A 23,559-nucleotide genomic window follows, 5' to 3' on the forward strand; every position below is an offset into this window, starting at 1 on the left:
ATACATACATACATACATACATACATACATACATACATACATACACCACACACACACACACACACACATACATACATACATTTCCTTTATACATACATACATACATACATACATGCATGCATGCATACATAGATACATACACACACACACACACACACACACACACATACATACATACATACATACATACATACATACATACATACATACATACATACATACATACATACATACATACATACATACATACATACATACATACATACATACATACATACATTTCCTTTTTCCAGTAGATATTTGGGTGTTCTTTATGTGTAACAGAAACAAAAACAAAACAAAAATAAAATAAATACAAATGTGTTTTGGTACCTTCAAAGTGAAATGTGCAAGTGTTTCATTTATATGCAAAATTAGTAGAACAATGTGCACAAGTATTAGATATTTTAGTTAGATTAATTTTAATGCAAACATTAGGTAGGTTGCAGTTCATTTTCTCAGATAGAGTGAGATGTATCTTCAATACACTTCCATAAAAAACACTCACACTAAAAGAAGTCTGTTAGTCTTAAAGGTGCCACAATACGTTTGTTTATGTCTTTTGTTTCTGTAAATGGGGGGCGGGGGTACCTAGTTATAACAGCGTAATGACAATGAGTATGTTTCTGCTTAAATCCTTATGCAATCAGTGGTGGCTACATACTGCCCATTTTGAGGGTCGGGATGAAAGGCACATACAGGTGGGCAGAACTGAAAGTGAAATGGGTGAACAGTGACTCTTCATAAACAACGCAAAACACATAAAAGCAGAAAGCCAAAGCAGATATTCACAAATACAAACAACAAAACTCTCTGCCCCTTTCTACACTGATTTTGTCTTCCTAACATCTTGACTGCTAAGGGGAGGCAATCAAAGGACGACTGAGGACAAGACATGCTGGGGGTCACTCATTTCAAGGGTCACCAGGAGACAGAGGCACTTGGTGGCGTGCAACAACAACAGCAAAGTGACAACATTAAAGGTCTGCAACCAGCCGTGACACATGTGTCTATAGAAGGTAACAGGAAGTGCTTACCCTGCCAAATCCCAGATTATGTATTAACTTAATGTACACAGATAGATGCATTGTTTGTACTGGTGTACAACTGTACACTGTGCACACAAATTAAGTTAACACACCACTATGCAGTGGTGTGTTAATTTGTGTGCACAGTGTTTACACCAGTACAAACACCACAGGTGTTTGCAGGAGTTTCTGGAAAAACTCCTACAAACACCCGTGGACCACAATGCTACTTACAAAGTCTCAGAACATGGACTAATGCATTAAAATCTGTAGAAGGCTACTACTAGCAATGAAATTTACATAATCTGTAAAACAAACCAGAATTCCTTAGTTTTAAAAAAAATGATAGCCATCACCTTTCCATGCAAAGTCTACTCTACTGACTGCAGTGTTGGAGGAAATCCAATGCCATTGTTCTCTCTGCCCAAATGAATCTGGTGTGGACACCCATAATGAAGCACAGTTGCTGCTTCTGTTCCTCTTGAACACAGGGTGACATTTTACTTGCAGCCAATGGTCACAATAAAGGAAACTGAACCACTGCCCCATATTCACATAAAGTATCGAGGAGTAGGGTGCTCTGTTGGTGTAGCAGTAAGACTAAGTGTGGACCTCCTGATTCCTAGCAGCCGTCACCAAAGGCTGTGCTGGCTAGGACTAATGTCACAAAGGCTGCCCTTTGCTCACCCCTGTGCTAATGAAATGGGGCTTTTCCTCATCTTCCTCCCATAGTGCTCCCCCCCTCACCTGAATATCTGCTCACAGTATGGGCTTCCTAATGAATGATGGGGGGTAATCAATATCCCTTCTGTTTCCATTTATAGAATTGCAAGACAATACAGTGGGATCCTGGCTAGTGCTTCTAATTTTTTTTTCTCCCTGAATGGCAAGCCGTTATTGAGAGAGTTTTGAATGGAGGGAACCATGGGTGGCTGCTCTTGAAAGGTAGTGCAGGGGAGAGAGATACTACAAACACTATTGTGTATGTGCGAACAATCCTATGAACGCATAGAAACAGGCTCTTTGAAATATTTTAGTACCTATGGAATAGGTACTAAAATAACTACCCTATAAGGTGGCAACAAGTCCAAAGGCAAATTTTTACAGATCAATAGGGGAAAGCGTTCATTGAAAAATGTAGTGTGTTTTAGATGAAGTGGAAAAATGTGTCTTATTACTTCCCTGGAAATGTAGAGTAAAGCAGGTTTATAATGCTGTTGTCTTCCACATGCTCTTTAATCTCTCTAGATTGAGAGTGAAGACCAAAGTCCAGCTGAAATGCATGTGGGACTTCCTCTTCGCCAATGATGCAGCAGTTGTTGCCCATTCTGCTGAAGACCTCCAACAGCTCATGGATTGTTCTAGCAAGACCTGCCAAGACTTTGGACTAACAAGCAGCCTGAAGAAAACACAAGTCATGGGCTAGGGCGTGGACTTACCTCCTTCTATTACCATCTCCACACAAGAATTGGAGGTTGTTCATGACTTTGTGTACCTTAGCTCAACGATATCCGACACTCTCTCTCTAGATGTCGAGCTGGATAAACACATTGGCAAAGCAGCTACCATGTTCTCTAGACTCACAAAGAGAGTATGGCTTCATAAGAAGCTGATGGCATATACAAAGATCCAGGTCAATAGATCCTGTGTCCCGAGTACACTCCTGTACTGCAGTGAGTCCTGGCCCTTTGTGCATGGCAGGAGAGGAAGCTGAACACATTCCATATGCGTTGTCTCTGACGCATTTTTGGTATCACCTGGCAGGACAAAGTTCCAAATAGAGTAGTTCTAGAACGAGCTGGAATTGCCTCAGAGAGAGACCACAGCTGCGATACAAGGATATCTGCAAGGAGGATCTGAAGGCCTTGGGAACGGACCTCAACAGATGGGAAACTTTGACATCTGAGCATTCAGCCTGGAGGCAGGCGGTGCATCATGGCCACTTCCAATTTGAAGAGACCCTTGTCCAGCAGGCCGAGGCAAAGAGGCAGTCCCAAAACCAGCAAAATCAGGGAGCTGGACAGGGGACAGACTGTATTTGTCTTCAGTGTGGAAGGGATTGCTACTCTTGAATTGGCCTCCTCAGCCACACTAGACGCTGCTCCAAATCCTCCATTCAGAGCACCTTTACCATAGTCTCTCGAGACTGAAGGTTGCCTAATCTAATCTTCCACATGCAAAAATAACATGCAAAACAGCTCCTGCATGATCCTGCTTGCCCAGCTCTTGACACACAGACAAAATAAACTCTACCATAAGCACACTCTGTGCTTGCAGCTAACACCCTTCATTAAGGGGTTTGCCCTGAATATTGATAATCATCATCTTTTATCTCTGGGGCATGCATGATAACAAGTTTATATAAAGCAAGAGTTGTTTGCTCCTTGATAGTGACCTCTAGCTTGAGTTTTGCCTCTTAAAACAGAAGAAAATTTATCAGGTGCCAAATTAGTGTGCCATATTTTTGATTTAAAAAAAGAGAGGTTTGTGACAGCTGAGGTCAGCTGATGCCTTAGGCAGAGGCAAGGCCAAATAAGGCCATCCATTGGGAACCTTTTGTAATCTTAGGGTGCAGTTACACTATTGAAATAAATTGACAGCTGGATCGGGATCCTATAAATTGAGTTAATGTCATGTGATTGTTCCAGTGTGTGTGTCTTTATGGTCACCCACAAAGGTGGCAGCTGTATTTGGCCTATGAGCTCAAGCTGCGGGGTGGGCTGGTTGCCTAGAAAGTCCACCCAGGAGCTTCTGCTTGTTGTTAGAAATGAACACGCCACTGGCCTCACCAGCTATAGTGGTCTTTCCATCACCATCTCATTGGCTCCTGCCATCTGGCTTGGTCCCAGTCCCCGGTGCTCTCACTCAACCTCCACTCCCTATTAGTATGATGTACAGTTTCTTTGGATTTTTCCTGCTGGGATGTGTGTATGACAGTGTCCCCAGTCTCCAGGCATTTTATATAATTTTGAACTGGGAATTAACATAGTGCTAGATTGAAAACAAAAATGAACTGAATAAAAAGGGAAGATTTCAGACTGCAGCTTATCCTGCAGTCCAACATTTCAGCAAACCCTGCAGACCTCCACAGAAACTATTTACTCTGACATGGGCATTCCACACATGCCAAAATGATTCAAAATAATACAATACATTGTGTTCACTACTGAGCTAAAATAAACAAGTCCCTCACAGCTTTTTAAAATAAATTGGTTTTTTGCCAAAAAAAAAGAGTGCGCTTAGCTGCGCATTGTGTAGTCAGAAAATTTTAAACTGATTTCCAGTTTAAAATTGCTAAACCCAACACAAAAACAGGAATATGAGGACATGTAACTGCATCCCTAGATAGGAAGAAAGGTGATAAGTCCATGAATCAACCAACAAGTAGCAACAGACTTGCACAATTCATATCTTTGCAAACAGCTATTTGACACGACAATGTTTACACCTTCACTTCACGATATTCAAACAATTTCTACCATACCAGAATCTGGAACAGCTGCAACCAGGTTTTAGATAGACCTTGGGACTGCTAACTTTGTGGACTGTAGCTCCCAGAGACCCCAGCCAACATGGTCACATTTCCAAGATCAGGTTATATATGATAAGTCTAGAGCTTACTCTCTCACTTGCTGCATCTCACTCCTTGGCCTGTACCCTCAAACCCTATGTAATCAATTATCCATTTTAAAAAATTCAATTAAATATTTATTAATACAAATCAAACCATTCTCTGCTTTTGTCTGGATCTCTCAGGAATGTTATGGCAGCAGCCACACTTAACCATTTTTAACAGTGTACTTTTCAAATAATTTAGGAAGGTTACCAAAAACGTATAAACTACTAAACAGCTCTGAATGCAAATTGCAGCCATTTCCCACTGTATTCTAGAAGTATTCTAATTGCTGAGTGTGCTCCTCAGCAGGCCCAGTAGAATAAGCACCTCTGTGTTGTTAGGTAAAGTTCACGTTACATAAAACAAACCCTTTCTTTCTTTTTCATCTTCTAGACGCTAGAGAGTAAGTGTAACACTATCTATGTGATTGGAGACAGAGGCATTCCTATTTAAGTCACTTTGTCTCATACTTGGTGTTGCAGGATGGAGCTGTCACCTGTTGACTTACATCTCCTCCATTGAATTGCCAGCTGCCCTGGATCCCATCCTCTCTCAACCAAAGAAAAACTTCTAAATAGACAGAGTCATGTTCAATCAGGCAGAGTTTCTATCCCCTATTCATCCCAAAGTTTCTGTCTGTTACTAGGAATACAGGTCACCTGTGCCTCTCAATCTAATTCCAACTCAAATTAGCATGAGGGCTAGCCCCAATCGTTTGAATGGATTGGGAAAGGGGAGACAACTTAATCCAGATTTCAGATGCTGTCAATGTTTCCCTAAGGCAATTCTTATTATGGAGAGAACTTATTATAGATGCAAAATATTGCATAGGAGTGCATCCAAAATTAACCATCCTAAGAATATCACATAAGATTGCAACAAAGGTTACTGTAACATATCTGATTTTTTTTAAAACTAGAGCTATGCTTAGATGTTAAGAGATGGTGCAAGAAGTGGGGTTGTCAGAGCAAATGTTATAAATAAATGCACCCTTCCCAGAAAAAGACAATTTAAGCTCCTAATCTAAAAACAAGAATGGGGGGGGGGGTTGTCAGACCATTAACGTCTCACAAATAGAAGTTAGCTTTCACCCCTATTACAGAGTTGGGGGCAATTCTCAGCCTGATGAAGAGGCTGGGAGAAGTTCAAGCTAAATTCTGTTTGTGAGATTCTGTTGATGGTCTCATAAAGGCATTACCCATCCTTTTCATTGGATTGTGTACAGCCCTTTCCCTTCTTTGTTTTTACAGTTCTTTTTTCATTTTAACTTCAGTAAATCCCATTGATTTCAAGGGGCTCCCTCCCAGAGGAAGTGGGTGTAGGACTGCAGCCTTAATTCCTCAGTCCAGCAGGTGTTTTCTATGCCTTCGTGTACAGGCGTGCTGTAGTTTTTGGGTTTTTTTTCCTCCCCCTTTCCCACTCCTCCCCTTGCTCTGTTCCTAAAACAGGATCAGCTCCATCAAAAATCATTGCTGTGCCAAAGTATTGATTTGAGTCGCACTGGCATGATGCCAGAATAGCTCAAGATTTTAAAACACTCACCCACCCACCAAACATCCTCCTCCTGGTTCATAGTCACACTTCGATCCTTCTCCCTTGCCTGAAATATGTGTAGGAGTCACCGCTTGGCAGCCTATGAGTTAACAAGGCAGTGTGTGTTAAGTTGAGCTAAGTGAGTAATGCAGCCAGTTAAAGTTTTCAATGCAGCTTCAATTTGGAGAGTGCAGAAAATGGGGAAAGCAAAGATCAGGAGCTGTTACTTCACCAAGTGAACTACTTCTGAAGGGGTCACCAATGCAAGGTCAGTAGTATTCTGCAAAAATTAGTAGCCTGCTTCTGTTTCTTTTCTTCACAGCTTGCTCTTTCAGACAGAAGAAGCTCTCAGCAAGAAGCTTTCACTCCCAAAGCTTATGACCTTTCCTCAATGGTGTGAAATATGTTCAGTAGATAATGATTTGCAGTGTACATCAAGCTAGATTCTCCACAGTTCTGTGTGGGGAGGGGTGTATCTCAGCATTGACACTCAGGAATACTGTATTGATTTAGGCAGCTTTTATTTGGTCATAGTCCACACGCAGCCTGATATGGGACGCTTTCATTTTTGCAGGCCATGACATGAATTCGGGATTAAGTATCTGTTTCAGTTCAGCTTGGTGTACAATTGTGAAAGGTGCTAAACAGGTTAAGTTACTTTCCTTCTGAGGGAGGAATAATGATTCCACCACCCCGCCCCCGGCTGTTTTTGGGTTATCAAGTCAGCTTAGGCGAAGGAGAAGCTGAGACACTGTCAATCTCGTGAAATCAAGCAAGGCTGTTTTAACTGCCAGATTTGCTGAAGTAAGGTTTGCCATCAGAGTGTCTTCCATGCAAGAAAATATAAGAAAACTAAGAAATGCTGTTTAAAATCAGCACGGGTGGTTCCCAGAGCGTGTGTGTGTAAGTACCAGTTTGATTAGAAAAGGGGAGAGGAGAGGTAAAATGTGCTCAGCGCTGTGTTTTAGTAGAGCGCCTTCTGTCTTTATTATGTGTGATTATTTTGCTGTTTTCACAAGGCAACAAGATTTTGAGGGGTAACAAGATTTTAAGAGGGGCTAATTGCTCTACTATGCATTCAGAAAGAAATGCATTGTATTTGGATAATCACTTTGCTTTGAATCAGTGCTTCTGATTTCTCCGGACCCAACTCGGCCATCTGATAAAAGTCTGCTCACCAGCACTTATTCACCAGTGACTCATGCCAAATTTGGGCTTTTGTTGTTGCTTGGGGTAGGTGGGAAACACACCACACAAACTGGCTCATGAAACGTAGCTTGGAAATGTAAGTGGCATACATCTCGTAATAACTGAACTAGTCAGGCTCTGCAAATTCCCCCTTCTGTTTTTTTTCTTCCCCCAGGATTCTGGTTTGCAAATTCCTTTTTGCGGAACCTTCCTGAATCACCCTTTTGTTCCTGTAAACGTCATGTGGACTTTTCCGGCTCTCCCCGAGACAGGAGTTCTGCAATAGAGCAAGAATAACAACCTTTGCAAGCATGGGTGATTTAGCTTTATTTGACATGCTAGAGTGTCCGCTGTGCCTAGAGAAGCTGGATGTCTCTGCCAAGGTGCTCCCTTGCCAGCACACCTTCTGCAAACCCTGCCTCCAGAGAATCTTGAAGTCACACAAGGAGTTGAGGTGCCCTGAATGTCGAACCCTGGTTCTATGCAGCATTGAAGAGCTTCCTGCCAACTTGGTTTTGATCCGCCTATTGGATGGGATCAGATTTGGACCCGATCTGATGAAGTTTGGCTCACTCCAAAGATCTGGGGTCCTCTCCTCTCCTGCCTCCACCAGGAGGGTCCGGGGAGAGCCAAGAGCTCTACAACTCCATCATTATGGGCTGACATTCAATCCCAGGATCCCTATGGAAGGGGTAAGGAGGGTCCATTTCTTTCTTTTACTCCCTTGATTAGCAGGACCCATTGAGACCACCTTCCATTTGAAGGTTGAAGGGGTTCAGTTCATTAGATTGCTGGCTGGTTTGTCTCTGTGCTGTCTCGCTCTCTTACCTGGTTTTGTTCAGCAACTTTCTCTTTTGCAGTACTTCAAATTTACACTAGCTGAAACTATTTCAAGCTAAGAATTTGGCTTCTGACTTTTCAAGGGATTGCCATCTCCAGCTGAGCCCCAAATTGTGCAAAGACATTTCAAGTGGCATTATAGTTAGTTCTATTTCCAGTCTTAGATTAAATCAGAGAATGGAGAATTCATACCTGTGGCAGAGAAGAAATGACTTTCACACCTATCGAGAACTGAGGAATGTTTGATTTTCACAGAACTTGGGGGCGGGGAGGGAGGGATGGAATAAAGAGTTGTTGAGCGCTATTACAACCAGAGCAAGTGAAATAAGCTATTTGATCCTTTCAAAATATGCGGCTGGATCTGAATATGGATAAAAAGTAGGTCACTTCTGCCCTAGATTCTCTGGTTCTTGTCATTTCAGTCCTTCTGTTCTCAAGGGTCTGAGAAAAGAAAAAAAAATCCACTCATTGTAAGCTCCTTCTTTTCCTATGTTTGACTTCATCCATGTGTAAAGGTGCTGAGTGCAGAGAGTCAGGCTCTTGGTGAAGGGAGAGGCTTCAGTGTGAGAAGAGCTTTCGTATCTCCAAGTGTGGTAGCTTCTTATTTTGGCAATAATATGATTTTGCAGGGAGATCTCCATAGCACTCTCACCCTATATAGGTATCTTCTTAACAAAAGAGTATATACAACTCATGAAGTCCTACTGCATCCTGCCTTCCTCAGTGTTCATTTAGGGTAACAGAAAGGTCTACGTAGGAGACGTTTACACAGTAACTTCGATCATTGTTAAGTTAGTCTGGCTTATTCTCTCTTCTGTGTGAGATCATCTTCAATTTCATTAGAACCGGAGAAGCAACAACAGTAAGTCACAGTGGGTGAAAACAACCCAGTGTCTTCTTCCTGTACCTGACAAACTTGAAATTATCTGTAACCTAGATCAATCATATACTGTGCACCTCTCAATCTAGTTTCATAAACCTTATCATAGGCACATAGCAAAAGCACCTGTGATATTCATTGTGCAATTCTATTTCTTCATGAAGGCTAGCTATTGGTAGTTCTGCAGAAGTCCCACTAAAATGAACACAAGAGAGAGAAATATAGCTGAAAGAGAGCAACCTCCTACATTATGGCTTTGTTTTCACCCACAAATATTTAGAACAGCTAAAGAATACCAGTGCTTTATGTCTAGAAAATAAAATCCTTCATTTCAAGTCGGTTTTTGGGCAGTCACATCAGGTTAGAGAGCAGTGGTGCACGGCACCCACCAACAATGTGTGACATGAGTAGATTTATTGGAAGTTGGGCCTTTTGAGATTTTATCGCCATGTAAAATGTGGTCAACAAGAGATGAGAGTTAGAAATGAACCAACATTTGACTAACAATGGATAACCCTGGCAAATGAGCCAAGATTAAGCAGAAGGGACAGGGATATAAGATACTCACTGTGGCGCAGTGCAGTGGTTCCTAACCTTAGGTTCCCAGCAACATTTCCTCTAATTTTCAGCCTCCACTGCGTGGGGCTCTGCCCCTCACGTGTGCAACGTCACAGAGATCCTTTGCAACCAGAACCAAAGGGGCTGAAAATGATTGTTGTGGGGGTGTGGAGAAGGAGGAGCCCTGCTCAGAAAGGGGCAGAGTTGCATGTACACTCTCAGACACACACCTTAGAGGAAACCTTGGTTCCCAGATGTTCTTGGATTACAGCTCCCAGAAATCCTGGCCAGTACAGCGAGTGGTGAATGCTTCTGGGAGTTGTGGTCCAAGAACATCTGGGGACCCAAGGTTGGGAACCACTGTTGCAGTGGATAGAGTGATGTACCAAAACTCAGGAGGCCTGGGTTCAATTCCCTGATCATCCATGGAAACTGACTGGGTGTGTGTGGAACCGGTAAAACCACTCCTTTACCTTAAATGCCCTCTTAGGGTGACTATACATTGGTTCTGACTTGATGGCATATAACAACAGGCATATAGAAAAATAGCATAAACCCATAGTGAAAATGGACTGGCTTTCAATCCTAGCCCCAAAGGCCTGAAGATCTAAACAAACAAACAAACAAAAAGAAGGGGGGCATCAGGACTTCCATTTGAAATCCTAGCTTCTCACACCTATGCACGATGATTCAAGAATACGTCTTAGAGTTATGCTTACTGCCAAGTAAGGATCTAGGAAGCTGCACCTATAAATAATACTAAGAGGAACTTGGGATAAGTATAGACCTCCTGTTATTAATTAGCAAAGGCATCACGAAATGATATATTGTTCAACTCCCAAAAGTAAGGATTTTTATAATAAACTGACACAAGTATAATCGTTAACTGACTGAGGGGTCTGGGAGTGGTAGAAATGTCAAGAAAGAGGGTAAGAGTGTCCTCCTCTTGTGACCCATTTCATTCATCCATGAATACACCATATCTTATGGAGGAGCATGGAGAAAAGATTTTTAACAGTGTGGCAAAGAGTCCATGGAAGTGGAATACAAAGGTATTCATGAGGATTTTTAAAAAAGACTACAAGGTCAGTATAATAAGTAAATCTAAGTACAGTCCATAAAGCTTGGTGAATGGGATCTGATGTTATGTAAAAGAGTAGTAAGGGTTACCAATACTTTTGATAAAAATAGATCAGCTTCAGCTACAAACGGCTAGAAAGTACAATGCATTATTGATTTGTTGCTATTTGTATATGTATCCATAACCTACATTTCCAGAGCTGTCATGCCAAACTGGTGCACAAAACACTCATCATCATGCTAGATCACTCTAATGTGACTGCTTGAGCCCCTAGCAGAAGAATCCTGTACTCAGGATTGGAGAACACACTCCAAGAATGGAGACATGTTGCTGCCCACCCAGCAGAACAGCCACCGCATTGGACGCATGCTGTGCAGACTGGAAGGGTGGAGGAGAGACACACAAGTAGTACGCATGTCAATGGTGGGAGAAGTACTGAAGTATATCTATCATTTTGCCACTCTCTTTCTTGCAATAAACACAGAGAACTGGGCAACAATTAAGGGCACAAACAGGCAGGTTCAGAAAGTGGACAATTGGAATCTCCTGAAAGCCAAACCATTCGACGTCCCTGCATCCCCCATTGGAAGAAAGATGTACAATCAGTGAACTTTAGCAAGCAAGGGAACTGTGCAGTGGAGTCTGGGTTATGGACCGCTATAGAGTGTACCATGAAAATTTTTGCCTCCTTTATATAATCATGTCCTCCTTGCTCCTCTGCTCCATCCATCCATCCATCCATCCATCCATCCATCCATCCATCCATCCATCCATCCATCCATCCATCCATCCATCCATCCATCCATCCAGCTGTTGCACCTGAGATGTTCTCCCAATGTTCTGTTTTGGTGGCCTATCCGGCACTCCATCTCTACAGTGGGATTTCTGCTGATTCCTCTGTTTCTTAAGCAAGTGTACCTTGAGAACAGAATTGCATTTTATAGGAACAAAATCATGAGCTCGAGGTATATAATGGAAGAATGCAAGAAAAAGAAACATGTGTTTCCAGTATGTTGATAACTGAGTGCTTTCTATTCTGCTGTTACCCATTAGTCTATATTTATAATGTATTGTGTTAGATTGTTGAAATGTCTGTGCAAGAATTGAGGCTTTAAAAGAATACACAGTCTGTTGGTGAGATCTAGACGTGCGAATAAGGAGGAAGGCCAAAAGAGAAGAAATCTTTAGGCCATTTAATATATACATGTTGTTGGGTTGTAACTCTCATCATATCCAGCTAATATAACCAATGGCAGTGGATGATGAAAAGGCCACCTATCTGTGACTTCTGCTGTAAGCCATCACCCAAATGCTAAGAGTGAAGCACAGGAAGCCAATACCGTGGCTGGGCCACTAAGAAGAGGAACTAAACTGCCCACGGGACTGCATTAGGTGGATGGAGGACCACACCACAATACGAATGGATGCTCTGAGCATGAGGTTTTCCTGGACTAGAAGGTCCTGTGGACATGCTGCTGAGGAACTGATAGCAAAAGGGAGTCCAGCATTGCATATGTTAAGAAAGGGGCTACAGAGATAATCATAAGTCTTTTGACCATTATATGGCATGTGGGGATGGAACTGGCCCGTCGTATCATTAGGCAGAATGAAGTAATCTCTTAAGGTGATCGTGCTGTGGGGAATTGCTGTCCATGCCCCCACAAAAGTAGCCTTAGGTGTTAAGTGGCAGATGCTATCCCATTGCCAGGGCTGAAATAAGTCTACTGCCAGTCCAACTGGGTTTTGCACATGGAAATGGAAAGGGGCACCATCTTCTTCACCTGGCTATCTGCAGATCCAAGATTTGGAAAGGGAATGCACCTCGCTCTCTGATGTTCATTCAGCATCAAGGCAGGCAAGTCACAAAACTCTAGGGCTCCCACTAATCCACAAATTCTAGTTATCTAACACACAGCATGTTCTCTCCCATAATAATTCTTTCAAATGCATCAAAGATCCTTAACTGCCATCATTATCACCATTTATCCTATAGAAAGAAATCTTGTGAGGTAACAGCTATGGCTGCCTGGAGTGATGTTAGGCTTTTCCTTCAGACTTTTCAGAACCTCTGCAGTCATTTCCCTCCATCCTCACAAGGTTCTGGAGACTTTTTAAAAAAATTAATAGACTATAAACTTCACAATCCCTTATGAGAAGAAAGGCAGTAATTTAGATGCTGCTGCTTGTTTGTTGCATAGAGTGTTCCCAATAATCTGCTGCAGTGACACATTGTTAACATTTGTCAGAAATAACACATAAATTGCTAGGACTTATGCAAAGAGAAAGGCTGGTTCATCTCTTTAGTTGTCTTCCTTTTGCTGTGTTTCTCTGCTAGATAGAGATACACATACATGGCTGGCCTTACCTATTTCCAGTTGCGTGCCATAATGTCAGTTTTGGTGGCTCTTTCTAGGTTTTTTTTTAAGATCAAAAGTTCTCTGAAGCGGTTGACCGTTCCTTTCTCCTGGGGCCCCAGTAAGATGGCACAGCTTGCTCAAGGCTACACAGGCTGGCTTTTCTTCCTGGAGCCAGACACCTAACTCTAAAGGAATTTTAAAATGTCTGTTCTCTTGCTTTCTCTTCTTCAGATTTCTCTGAATCCTCAGTGGGAAGCCAGCTCTACCCACACCAAACTTTGTCTTCCACTCTGCTGCTCCAAATTATATTTCACAAGGCAGTCTCCTGGCACCAGGCACACTCTACACATTCCTGCATCCATGAATCCGCTCCTTCCCTGCCTCTCAGCAGGCAGCTTACTTATAGGCCAGAGCTGCAGGAGCAGCTTCCCAGAAAGCAATACCTGGGAAATTGAACCCTTCGCAGGTCTGGCAGTGGGGTGAAAGCAAGAAGGACAAAATTGGCATCACATTCAATTCACAAAGTCTTGATTTCTTCAAAGGTGACGCTCCACACAGAGTGATGCTCAGCCTTATTCTATTTCCATGCTCAACAGCCTCAAGAAATTGCAGAGGTTGCAAATGCATCAGATTCATAGGTGTGGGACTTAAAGCACTTACTATTCTTATAACAAGCCTACTCAAATTTACAGAAATAAATAAAAACTGTAGCAACTTAAGTAGAAATGAACAACTAGAATTGGTTTGTACTTTACAGCAGCAAAGAAGGCAGATGTGTGCTCTCTATTTTCTAAGGATCCATTTTGTATGGGCTGGAGAAAGTTGGTATTTTGGATTCATGAATAGAAATGAGGGAATGTGGAGTGCACCAAATATTCTCTATTGATACTTGCTTGCTTGTTTGTTTGGACTCAACCATAGTAACTTTGGTACCTTTATTTGTTTATTTTTCTGTTTCTACTCATGTTTATTGCTCTTCACTGGATTCTTCACAGCACTGATTCTAGCCATTTGGAAACTGCATCCTGAATGAGAGAACACCATAACCATTTTTTGGCAAAGCAGAAAGCAGTCACATAAACCCTCACAATCTGTTAAAGGAGAAAGCAATATGCTTGCATTCTGCAGATACATAAGAAGAATTAATTAGGGAATAGATCAAATGTGGCTTACTGGCTAAAATCCTGCTGTTTAGTGTAGAAATTTGCACTAGAGAAGACCCACTGAATCAATGAAGATTTGTTGACATGCCTCCATAAATCCTGTTTATCAGGTATAATCTAAACCAAATCTCTTATGAATACACAGTGGAAGTAAAGAACAGATTAAAGGAACTCAATTTGGTGGACAGAGTGCCTGAAGAACTTTGGATAGAGGCTCGTAACATTGTACAGGAGGCAGCAATGAAAACCATCCTAAAGAAAAGGAAATGCAAGAAAGCAATGTGGCTGTCCAACGAGGCCTTAGAAATAGCAGAGAGGAGAAGGGAAACAAAATGCAAGGGAAATAGTGAAAGTTACAGAAAATTGAATGCAGACTTCCAAAGAATAGCAAGGAGAGACAAGAGGGCCTTCTTAAATGAACAATGCAAAGAAATAGAGGAAAATAACAGAAAAGGAAAAACCAGAGATTTGTTCAGGAAAATTGGAGATATTAGAGGAACATTTTGTGCAAAGATGGACATGATAAAGGACAAAAATGGGAGGGACCTAACAGAAGCAGAAGACATCAAGAAGAGGTGGCAAGAATACACAGAGGAATTATACAAGAAAGATTTGGATATCCTGGACAACCCAGACAATGTAGTTGCTGATCTTGAGCCAGACATCCTGGAGAGTGAAAAGTGGGCCTTAGAAAGCCTCGCTAACAACAAGTCCAGTGGAGGTGATGGCATTCCAGTTGAACTATTTAAAATTTTAAAAGATGATGCTGTTAAGGTGATACATTCAACATGCCAGCAAGTTTGGAAAACTCAACAGTGGCCAGAGGATTGGAAAATATCAGTCTACATCCCAATCCCAAGGAAAGGCAGTGCCAAAGAACGCTCCAACTACCGTACAATTGGATTCATTTCACACGCTAGCAAGGTTATGTTCAAAATCCTACAAGGGTGGCTTCAGAGGTATGTGGACCAAGAATTCCCAGAAGTACAAGCTAGATTCCAAAGGGGCAGAGGAACTAGAGAACAAATTGCTAACATGCGCTGGATTATGGAGAAAGCCAGAGAGTTCCAGAAAAATATCTACTTCTGCTTCATTGATTATGCAAAAGCCTTTGACTGTGTGGACCACAGCAAACTATGGCAAGTCCTTAAAGAAATGGGAGTGATATCTATCTCCTGAGAAGCCTATATGTGGGACAGGAAGCAACAGTTAGAACTGGACATGGAACAACTGATTGGTTCAAAATTGGGAAAGGAGTATGACAAGGCTGTATATTGTCCCCCGGCTTATTTAACTTATATGCAGAACACATCATACGGAAGGCTGGACTGGAGGAATCCCAAATCGGAATTAACATTGCCGGAAGAAATATCAACAACCTCAGATATGCAGATGATACCACTCTGATGGCAGAAAGTGAGGAGGAATTAAAGAACCTTGTAATGAGGGTGAAAGAGGAGAGTGCAAAAAACGGTCTGAAACTCAACCTCAAAAAAACAAAGATCATGGCCACTGGTCCCATCACCTCTCGGGAAATAGAAGGGGAAGATATGGAGGCAGTGACAGATTTTACTTTCTTGGGCTCCATGATCACTGCAGATGGAGACAGCAGCCACGAAATTAAAAGACACCTGCTTCTTGGGAGGAAAGCGATGACAAACCTTGACAGTATCTTAAAAAGCAGAGACATCGCCTTGCCAACAATAGTCTGAATAGTCAAAGCTATGGCTTTTCCTTTCGTGATGTACAGAAGTGAGAGCTGGACCATAAAGAAAGCTGACTGCTGAAGAATTGATACCTTTGAATTCTGGTGCTGGAGGAGACTTTTGAGAGTCCCCTGGACTGCAAGGAGAAAAAAACTATCCATTCTGAAGGAAATCAACCCTGAGTGCTCACTGGAAGGACAGAACCTGAAGCTGAGGCTCCAGTACTTTGGCCATCTAATGAGAAGAGAAGACTCCCTGGAAAAGACCCCGATGTTGGGAAAGTGTGAAGGCAAGAGGAGAAGGGGACGACAGAGGATGAGATGGTTGGACAGTGTGATCGAAACAACCAACATGAAATTGACACAACTCCGGGAGGCAGTGGAAGATAGGAGGGCCTGACCCCTCCTTCGTGGGGTCACGAAGAGTCAGACATGACTAAACGACAATGACTTTAACTGCAACTTACTAAAGTAAACCATTATTAGACTAGGCCCATTTGCATCAATGAAACTCACAGTTAAGTTGACTCCCCAAGTCCCCATTGATTCAGTGGGTCTTCTCTAGTGCAATCTATTATGTTAAGCAATAGGATTTGAGCCAGTGTTCTTCCTTCCTTCCTTCCTTCCTTCCTTCCTTCCTTCCTTCCTTCCTTCCTTCCTTCCTTCCTTCCTTCCTTCCTTCCTTCCTTCCTTCCTTTTTTGCTATTTGATTGATCATGTTTTTGAAAAAGAAAACTTTAGCATTTGGCCAAATAATTTAGAATTAGAATCCACCACAGGCAAAAGTCAGAATTAACCAGAATAACCCAGATCTGCCTGAAATCTCTGAAACATCCTACAAATTGCCACAATAGATTATCTAACATTTGTCTCATGTTGGATATTATTTTCCTTGTAGTTTTGGTGGTTCGTCATATTCTGCTCCTCTCTTCAGTTGGATCATTGCTGTTCTGTTTGCTTCCATCTTCCTTTTTCATGATGTCTTTGATTTTTTAAAAAAGAAAAAAAAATACTAGAGGTGCGCAAATTTATCTTCTGGGGCTATAGATCCCAGAATTCTCTGGAACAGGATAGGTCCCTGGAGAATTATGGGATATGGAGTCCCAAGACACAGATCTGCACAGCTCTAGAAAATATTCTCAGCACATAGTACAAATGAACACACTACTATCACCATGCAGCAGTAGCTGGAGTGGAAAATCATGGCTGAAAATGCCCCCAAACCAACTAGGGAAACAGATAATATTTAGAAAATAGTTTTTTAAATCAACTGAAATTACAGAACTTAGAGATGTTGCTTTTCTGGACTATCTCCCAGTATCCACACTCAAAACAGGGAGTGGTTGTTACAGCCATCACGAAGACTAAATTCCACAAAGGTAAAGGTAAAGGTTCCCCTTGACAATTTTTGTCCAGTCGTGTTCGACTCTAGGGGGCGGTGCTCATCCCCGTTTCCAAGCCATAGAGCCAGCGCTTTGTCTGAAGACAATCTTCCGTGGTCACATGGCCAGTGCGACTTAGACACGGAACGCTGTTACCTTCCCACCGAGGTGGTCCCTATTTATCTACTTGCATTTGCATGCTTTCGAACTGCTAGGTTGGCAGGAGCTGGGACAAGCGACGGGCGCTCACTCCGTCGCGTGGATTCGATCTTACGACTGCTTGGTCTTCTGACCCTGCAGCACAGGCTTCTGCGGTTTAGCCCACAGCGCCACCACGTCCACAAGCAGAAGCAAAAAAGGAGCAATCCCTTGTCTTTCCTGCAGATGGCTATGCACCTGACAAAGCCCAAAAATCTATCCCAAGGATGCTAGGATGCTATCCTAAAACGGTTTCATGTTGCCAAAGAGGGCTGTGGAATTGAGGTGTCCAAAAATGAGCATTGTGAGCACTGTGTTGGAGTTAAGCCTCTGTTTTTATCTCATCCATTGAGCATCTAGTTAACTCTTACAAGTATATGTATGGGAGTTGATGTACAGATTAACAACGTATGCCCCAAAATCCCAGATTAAAATCTCAGCTGTAGCATCCTCTCCCTAACAGCACAATCGTATCGGTTTTACTGGAAAAGTAAGTTGCATTGTGTCCTGAGTAAGCATACAATTGTAGTCTACATGACATACAGAAAGTTACTGTTTCTTAAACTCAGTCACTTGTCACCCACACTCAGCATACTAAATTGAAGCATTGTGAATACAAAACATTTGTGGCGTTTCATCATAGCAATAGGAGAAGAAGGGATTTGTCCATTATTATTTGACAATAATGTTAAAATTTTCTATTCTGATATATAGTCACCTGAAAAATACTGTATTTGGACTTCTCAGAAAGTTTCTCAGTTTTTTGGTGCTGTTTTCACAAACACTCACATCATGTATGTGCAGTTGGTCACCTTCACATGGAGGTCAGTGTTTCTTTTATAATGTACAGTGTGCTGATCCATCATGAGGGCAGGAGGAATTTTGATGCACGCACGCACATGCGCATGCGCGCACGCACACACACACACACACAATCAGAACAATCATCAACTGTTTTCTTTTAAAAACCCCAAAATTTCTTTAGATCTCTAAAGCCCAGGCAAAAAATCCTCAAGACTTTACTTTTTAAAAAGAAAGTCTTAAAAAGAGCTTTTCCACTACACACAAGCAAATTGTGAGGAATGCAATTTCTTTAGCCAAGATGAATAAAGGGTTTGGAAAGAGCAGAACACAAGGGGGCTTAAATAATTTAAAAGATGATGCTTTCTGACCATTAAATCCATTCTTTCCCCACACAATATATATAGTAACATTTGAAGGGAGAAAACAGCCTAGAATCAAAGCAAACGGGTAAGAGGGAATATGGTGCTAGTGCAATCTAATGACGTATATAGATAAATGCTACTGAAGGAGGGCCCTAAACCTGCAAATAAATTGCCTCGGTGGATATGGCAAGATTTATTCCTTCTTCCAAAATGCTGGTTTATAAATTAGAAAGAGCTAGGCTGAGTTGTTTTGAATATTATATAGGTCAAGAAACATGGGTGGGAATCCATGTTCCCTATAATTTCTTGCCTGACTGCACAGGAATTGACCCCGTTTGCACACACAGTGGCAGAGTTCCAGATGAAACTGGAACTAAACAGGCGCGAACTGCAGCTGCCAATGTGCAACCCTGATGGAGTGCATGCACACATGCACACAGCTTAGACAAAATATTGGTGGAAATCCATTGGATAAATGAATTTATTAAAGGGAATGAATGAGTTATAAATGAGTTTATTACATGGGATATATATTCCTTTAATGTCTATTTTGACCCCCTCAGCCAGTTTTGTTGAATTATATTCTACACACATATATCTCAATAGACAAATTAAGCAAAGCTGTACCTTCTGATTCGGTGATACAAAAGTGGCCTCTTTACTTCAAATACTGATTCCTGGAAGTTTTCAAGAAAAGATTGGACAGACATCTAACCGAAATGGTATGAGGTCCAGGATGGTATGAAGTCTCCTGCCTTGGGCAGGGGGTTGGACTAGAAGACCTCCAAGGTCCCTTCCAACCCTACAGCAATTCCATGATTCTATGATCCTTCCTTCCTTGGAACCACTTGATTTCCTTGATTTGTGTGTGTGCATGCATGCATGCGTGTGCATGTATTGCACAACTGATCACTTTTACCTAAATCCTAATTGAATATGGGTTCTTGTATATGCGTTTTGAGGTCACCTTCCTCATACATTTTGGGTGTGAACTCTTGAAGCTTATGAGTTTGATACTAAGTTTTAATATAGATCTGAATTGCATTTCGTCTGAAATCCTTTTTGCACTGTTACATAAAAGGTATAACTTTTGCAGGCAAATTGCCTTAAGAAACCTCTGAAGACATTATCTATTGCACACCAAGTTGCAGGACTCAGTATGCAACAGATAATGTCTCTGAAGATATCTTAACTTGAGGCAATTTGCTTCCTGATGTTATGCCTCTTGCATAGCAATGCTATGGGATTTCAGCTATTGTGTTGGTCTCTATTCCACAGTAGAAAAACTGACTGGACCAGATTTTTCATAGAATCGTTTAGTTGGAAGGGGCCTATAAGCCCATCAAGCCCAACTCTGTGCTCAATGCAGGAATACAGATCAAAAGTTACCTGCCAGGCGGTTGTCTAAATTTCTCTTAAATTCTTCCAGCATTGGAGCACTCACTACCTCCCAAGGTAATTGGTTTCATTATCATACTGCTCTAATGGTTAAGAAGTTTTTTCTGTTGTTCAGCCTAAATCTGGCATCCTGTAGCTTGAGCCCATTATGTATTACATGTCCTGCACTCTGGAATGATCAAGAACAGATCCTGTCCCTTCTCTGCATGATTACCTTTCAAGTATTTGAAAAGTGCTATCAAATTTCCCCTCAGTCTTCTTTCCTCAAAGTTTTTCAATGGGAAGACCATTGAAGGAACTGGGTTAAGAAGGCTCTTTCTAGTCACACCAATCTCATATTTCCAATTTCAATCTCAGAAATTGAATATTACATGGAAAATTTAGTTGTGCCTCAGAAATAGTCCCAGACTGGGGGTTTGAATCGTTCTGGCTAGAAAAAAAAAAAAAAGTCAAAGCTCTTCAGCAGCAGAGTAAAAAGCCACCTTGGAAGCAAAAAGGGCTGGACCAGTGAAAAACAGCCTTTCTGTCATGTGGTTAGTAAAAAGAAATACTGTACTTCAAATTTGCCCATTTTATAAGTGGAGCAAATCCCACAGTATTTGAACATGTCACACTCAATGTTGCAAAAAGTGGTTGAGAAGATCTTTCCCTGTTTGGGAAATCAGATTTCACATGAATCACAGGTTTAAGACTGGAAGGCTAATCATCAGACAAAGAAAGCTGGTCTGATGGTTGTTGTGGGTTTTTCGGGCTCTTTGGCCGTGTTCTGAGGGTTGTTCTTCCTAACATTTTGCCAGTCTCTGTGGCCGGCATCTTCAGAGGACAGCACTCTGTGCTCTGATGTAGTTGGCTTGGGAGTGGAGTATTTATGGCTGTGAGATGGGCTTTTGTCCTTTTCAGTAGATGGGTGATTAGTATGTCTTCTTGTGGGTGTATTGTTGTGATAAGAAGGAGAGATTATCTGTCACTGTGGTTGATGGGTATCATTAGCTGGTCTTTTGTGTGTAGTGATCCCCTGTCCTTGTGGCTGGGTAGAGTTCGTTGACCTTTTGCACGCTGTATTTTTGAGAGCTGGGAGCCAAGTTTTGTTAGTTTCAAACTTTCCTCTTTTTTGTTGAAGTTTTGCTGGTGCCTTCGCGAATACATTGAAGCTGGTCTGCATAATCTCAGAGGTGATACTTGTGCTGTCACAGTCAGATGCATAGGTTAATTAGGAATTTCCCTGTTCTAGTCATGGGCTATCTCTAATGTCTGTTTCTAACTGAGAACTGACACAACTGGGAAGTGGGGAAAACCAACCTAGTGTGACTACTCTGTCTCTCTTACTAGCCATACTATCAGTGCTCCAAGTTTGGCCATTGACCTAAAATAAATCAAAGGAACACTAAGAATATTTGGTGTGTCATATGAAGACACACAACTACAGGGAGTGGGTTTTATTTTCTGCTTTTTTGCTTAGGGTGGCTGCAAAGTTTCTTCCTGCCCTCCCAGTAGAAAAACATAGTTAAAGAAACTCCAAGTGCCTTGAATTCTCAGAATATAATTATAGGAAGAAATTGAAATGACAACTTCACTTTTTGACAGTATTGTTCTGTGTGACAAGATTGAAGTTATCTTCAAGTGCTAAAAAGCAGAGAAACAGGATTGAAATTATGGAGAAGTTACCATAAAATGGCACAATTTCTCTACACAAGTGATGGGGGCGTTTGGCAAGCTGATTACACAAAACTATGTAAGTAACAACCTCTCCTTTCATCATGGACATAGAATATATCAGGCAATTTCCAGAGAGGCAAGTGTGTCTAAAACCAAAAGGGTGCTGTAGCACATAAAGGACAAACAAATTTATAATGGTGCAGTCCTTCATTGACACTGGATTGCACTTCATCAGATGCACAAAGATTCATCCTAAGCTACAGGTTGGGGTATTTAAGGAAAACTGCAAACAGAAAATCCACAAAAGCTGTTGCTAGTGTGACCTCAGACACTGTATCATTGCTGTCCTCTGAAGATGCCGGCCACAGAGACTGGTGAAACATTAGGAAGAACAACCTTCAGAACACGGCCAAAGAGCCCGAAAAACCCACAACAACCATTAGATCCCGGCCATGAAAGCCTTTGCGAATATATTGTATCATTGATTAACACAGGGAGTGTGATTTGAAAACACAAACACCTTTCTTCCAATTCAAGCCAGCTTTTTAAACTAAAAAAAAAACAGAACATAGATATGCCTTAGTTATAACATTAAAAGAATTTAATTCCAAGTAATTCATTATTTGTAACTGTAAGTTATATCCAAGTTTTGGGTGGAACTAAGTGGGAGTTGATGTCGGGGGGAAATGACCATATGATGACCAGACTCATTTTGGGGTAGGAAAGGAATCTCGTGTGGTCTCCTGCCATGCAAAAGGTGGCAGGATTCACCTCTGTTGTTTCCAGCAGAAGGATCAGATAGCAAGCAGGTGACAGAAATTACCTTTGTCCAAAAATCATATGGAACTGCTTTTGCCCATACTGAAGAAGACATATAGGTTGTCTAGACTTGTATAAGGCATCTTTAGAAGCATCCTAACCAGAGTTGATCTGTGCTATCTGAATCTGCCCAACAACCGCCCAGGTCTCTCCAGCCTTCTCCAACAGACACAATTACAGGCCAGTGTTTATGGCCATGATGTATGATTCCAAGGCAGACTGAGCTCCCTCCCTTTTGGATCTGTACACCATGGTGTGAGAAGCAGAGTTTTGCCTCTGGTTTTATTTGACCATAGGAAAAACTAGCTGCGCATCTTCATTGGATCAACTCCTGCTGCTCCTGCGAGCGGTGCCAGGCCCTTGCCTGCGGCTGATCTGAGTGGCAAAGGGGCTAATGGCCTGGTGACACATTCCATGAGAGACTGCTCACCTGCTCTCCTACTTCAAGGCAGCCCTGGCAGGCAACAAATTCCACCCAAGGAGTGGCACTGGAGTAGTGGGTTCCTTATTTGATTTGGTGTGTGAGAGAGAAGACAAGGAGCTTCTGCCAAGAGGCAAACGAAAGTAAAAAATGCATTGATGGTGTGCATTTTCCTCTTCTCAGAGGGTATCTACATTTTAGAGTTCTGCCACTTTGATGCCACTTGAATAGCTACGGTGCCACCCTATGGAATCCTGGGACTTGCAGTTCACTGACTTCTCTGTCTTGTTTTGGGAGAGCATTTGAGGTCTCTAATAGTGAGTGTTATGTATCTCACCAAACTACCATTCCCAGATTTTCCAAAGGATGAAAACATTGCAGTTAAGAAGGCATCAGGCTATGTATAATAGTGTGCTAAAGTCACCCTCCCAGACTAACAGTTTCTGCAAGGTAACAGAGCACAACTGGGGACCTTTTGCACTAGAACCTTTGCCCCAAACACATTTGGCCTTCCCACAGCCACACTAAAGT

At 41.9% G+C, this 23,559-nt stretch overlaps 1 protein-coding gene across 3 annotated transcripts in view; it reads left to right on the forward strand.

Annotated features, from left to right (window-relative positions):
- Positions 1-5,724: 5,724 nt before the first annotated feature.
- SH3RF2 (SH3 domain containing ring finger 2) overlaps positions 5,725-23,559 on the forward strand; it is a 101,545-nt gene continuing 83,710 nt past the window's right edge. The window contains exons 1-2 of one of the 3 annotated variants that reach the window (XM_020806436.3): positions 5,725-6,484; positions 7,580-8,096. In XM_020806436.3, the coding sequence (XP_020662095.3) occupies positions 7,716-8,096 (381 nt within the window). In that variant the 5' untranslated portion in view covers positions 5,725-6,484; positions 7,580-7,715. Of the gene's footprint in view, positions 6,485-6,897; positions 7,120-7,579; positions 8,097-23,559 lie in introns of those variants that run through there. The other 2 variants (XM_020806444.3, XM_078385771.1) reach the window with 2 other exon arrangements.

This window comes from Pogona vitticeps, chromosome 2 (genome assembly GCF_051106095.1).
Source record: "Pogona vitticeps strain Pit_001003342236 chromosome 2, PviZW2.1, whole genome shotgun sequence".
Taxonomy (NCBI): Eukaryota; Metazoa; Chordata; class Lepidosauria; order Squamata; family Agamidae; genus Pogona; species Pogona vitticeps.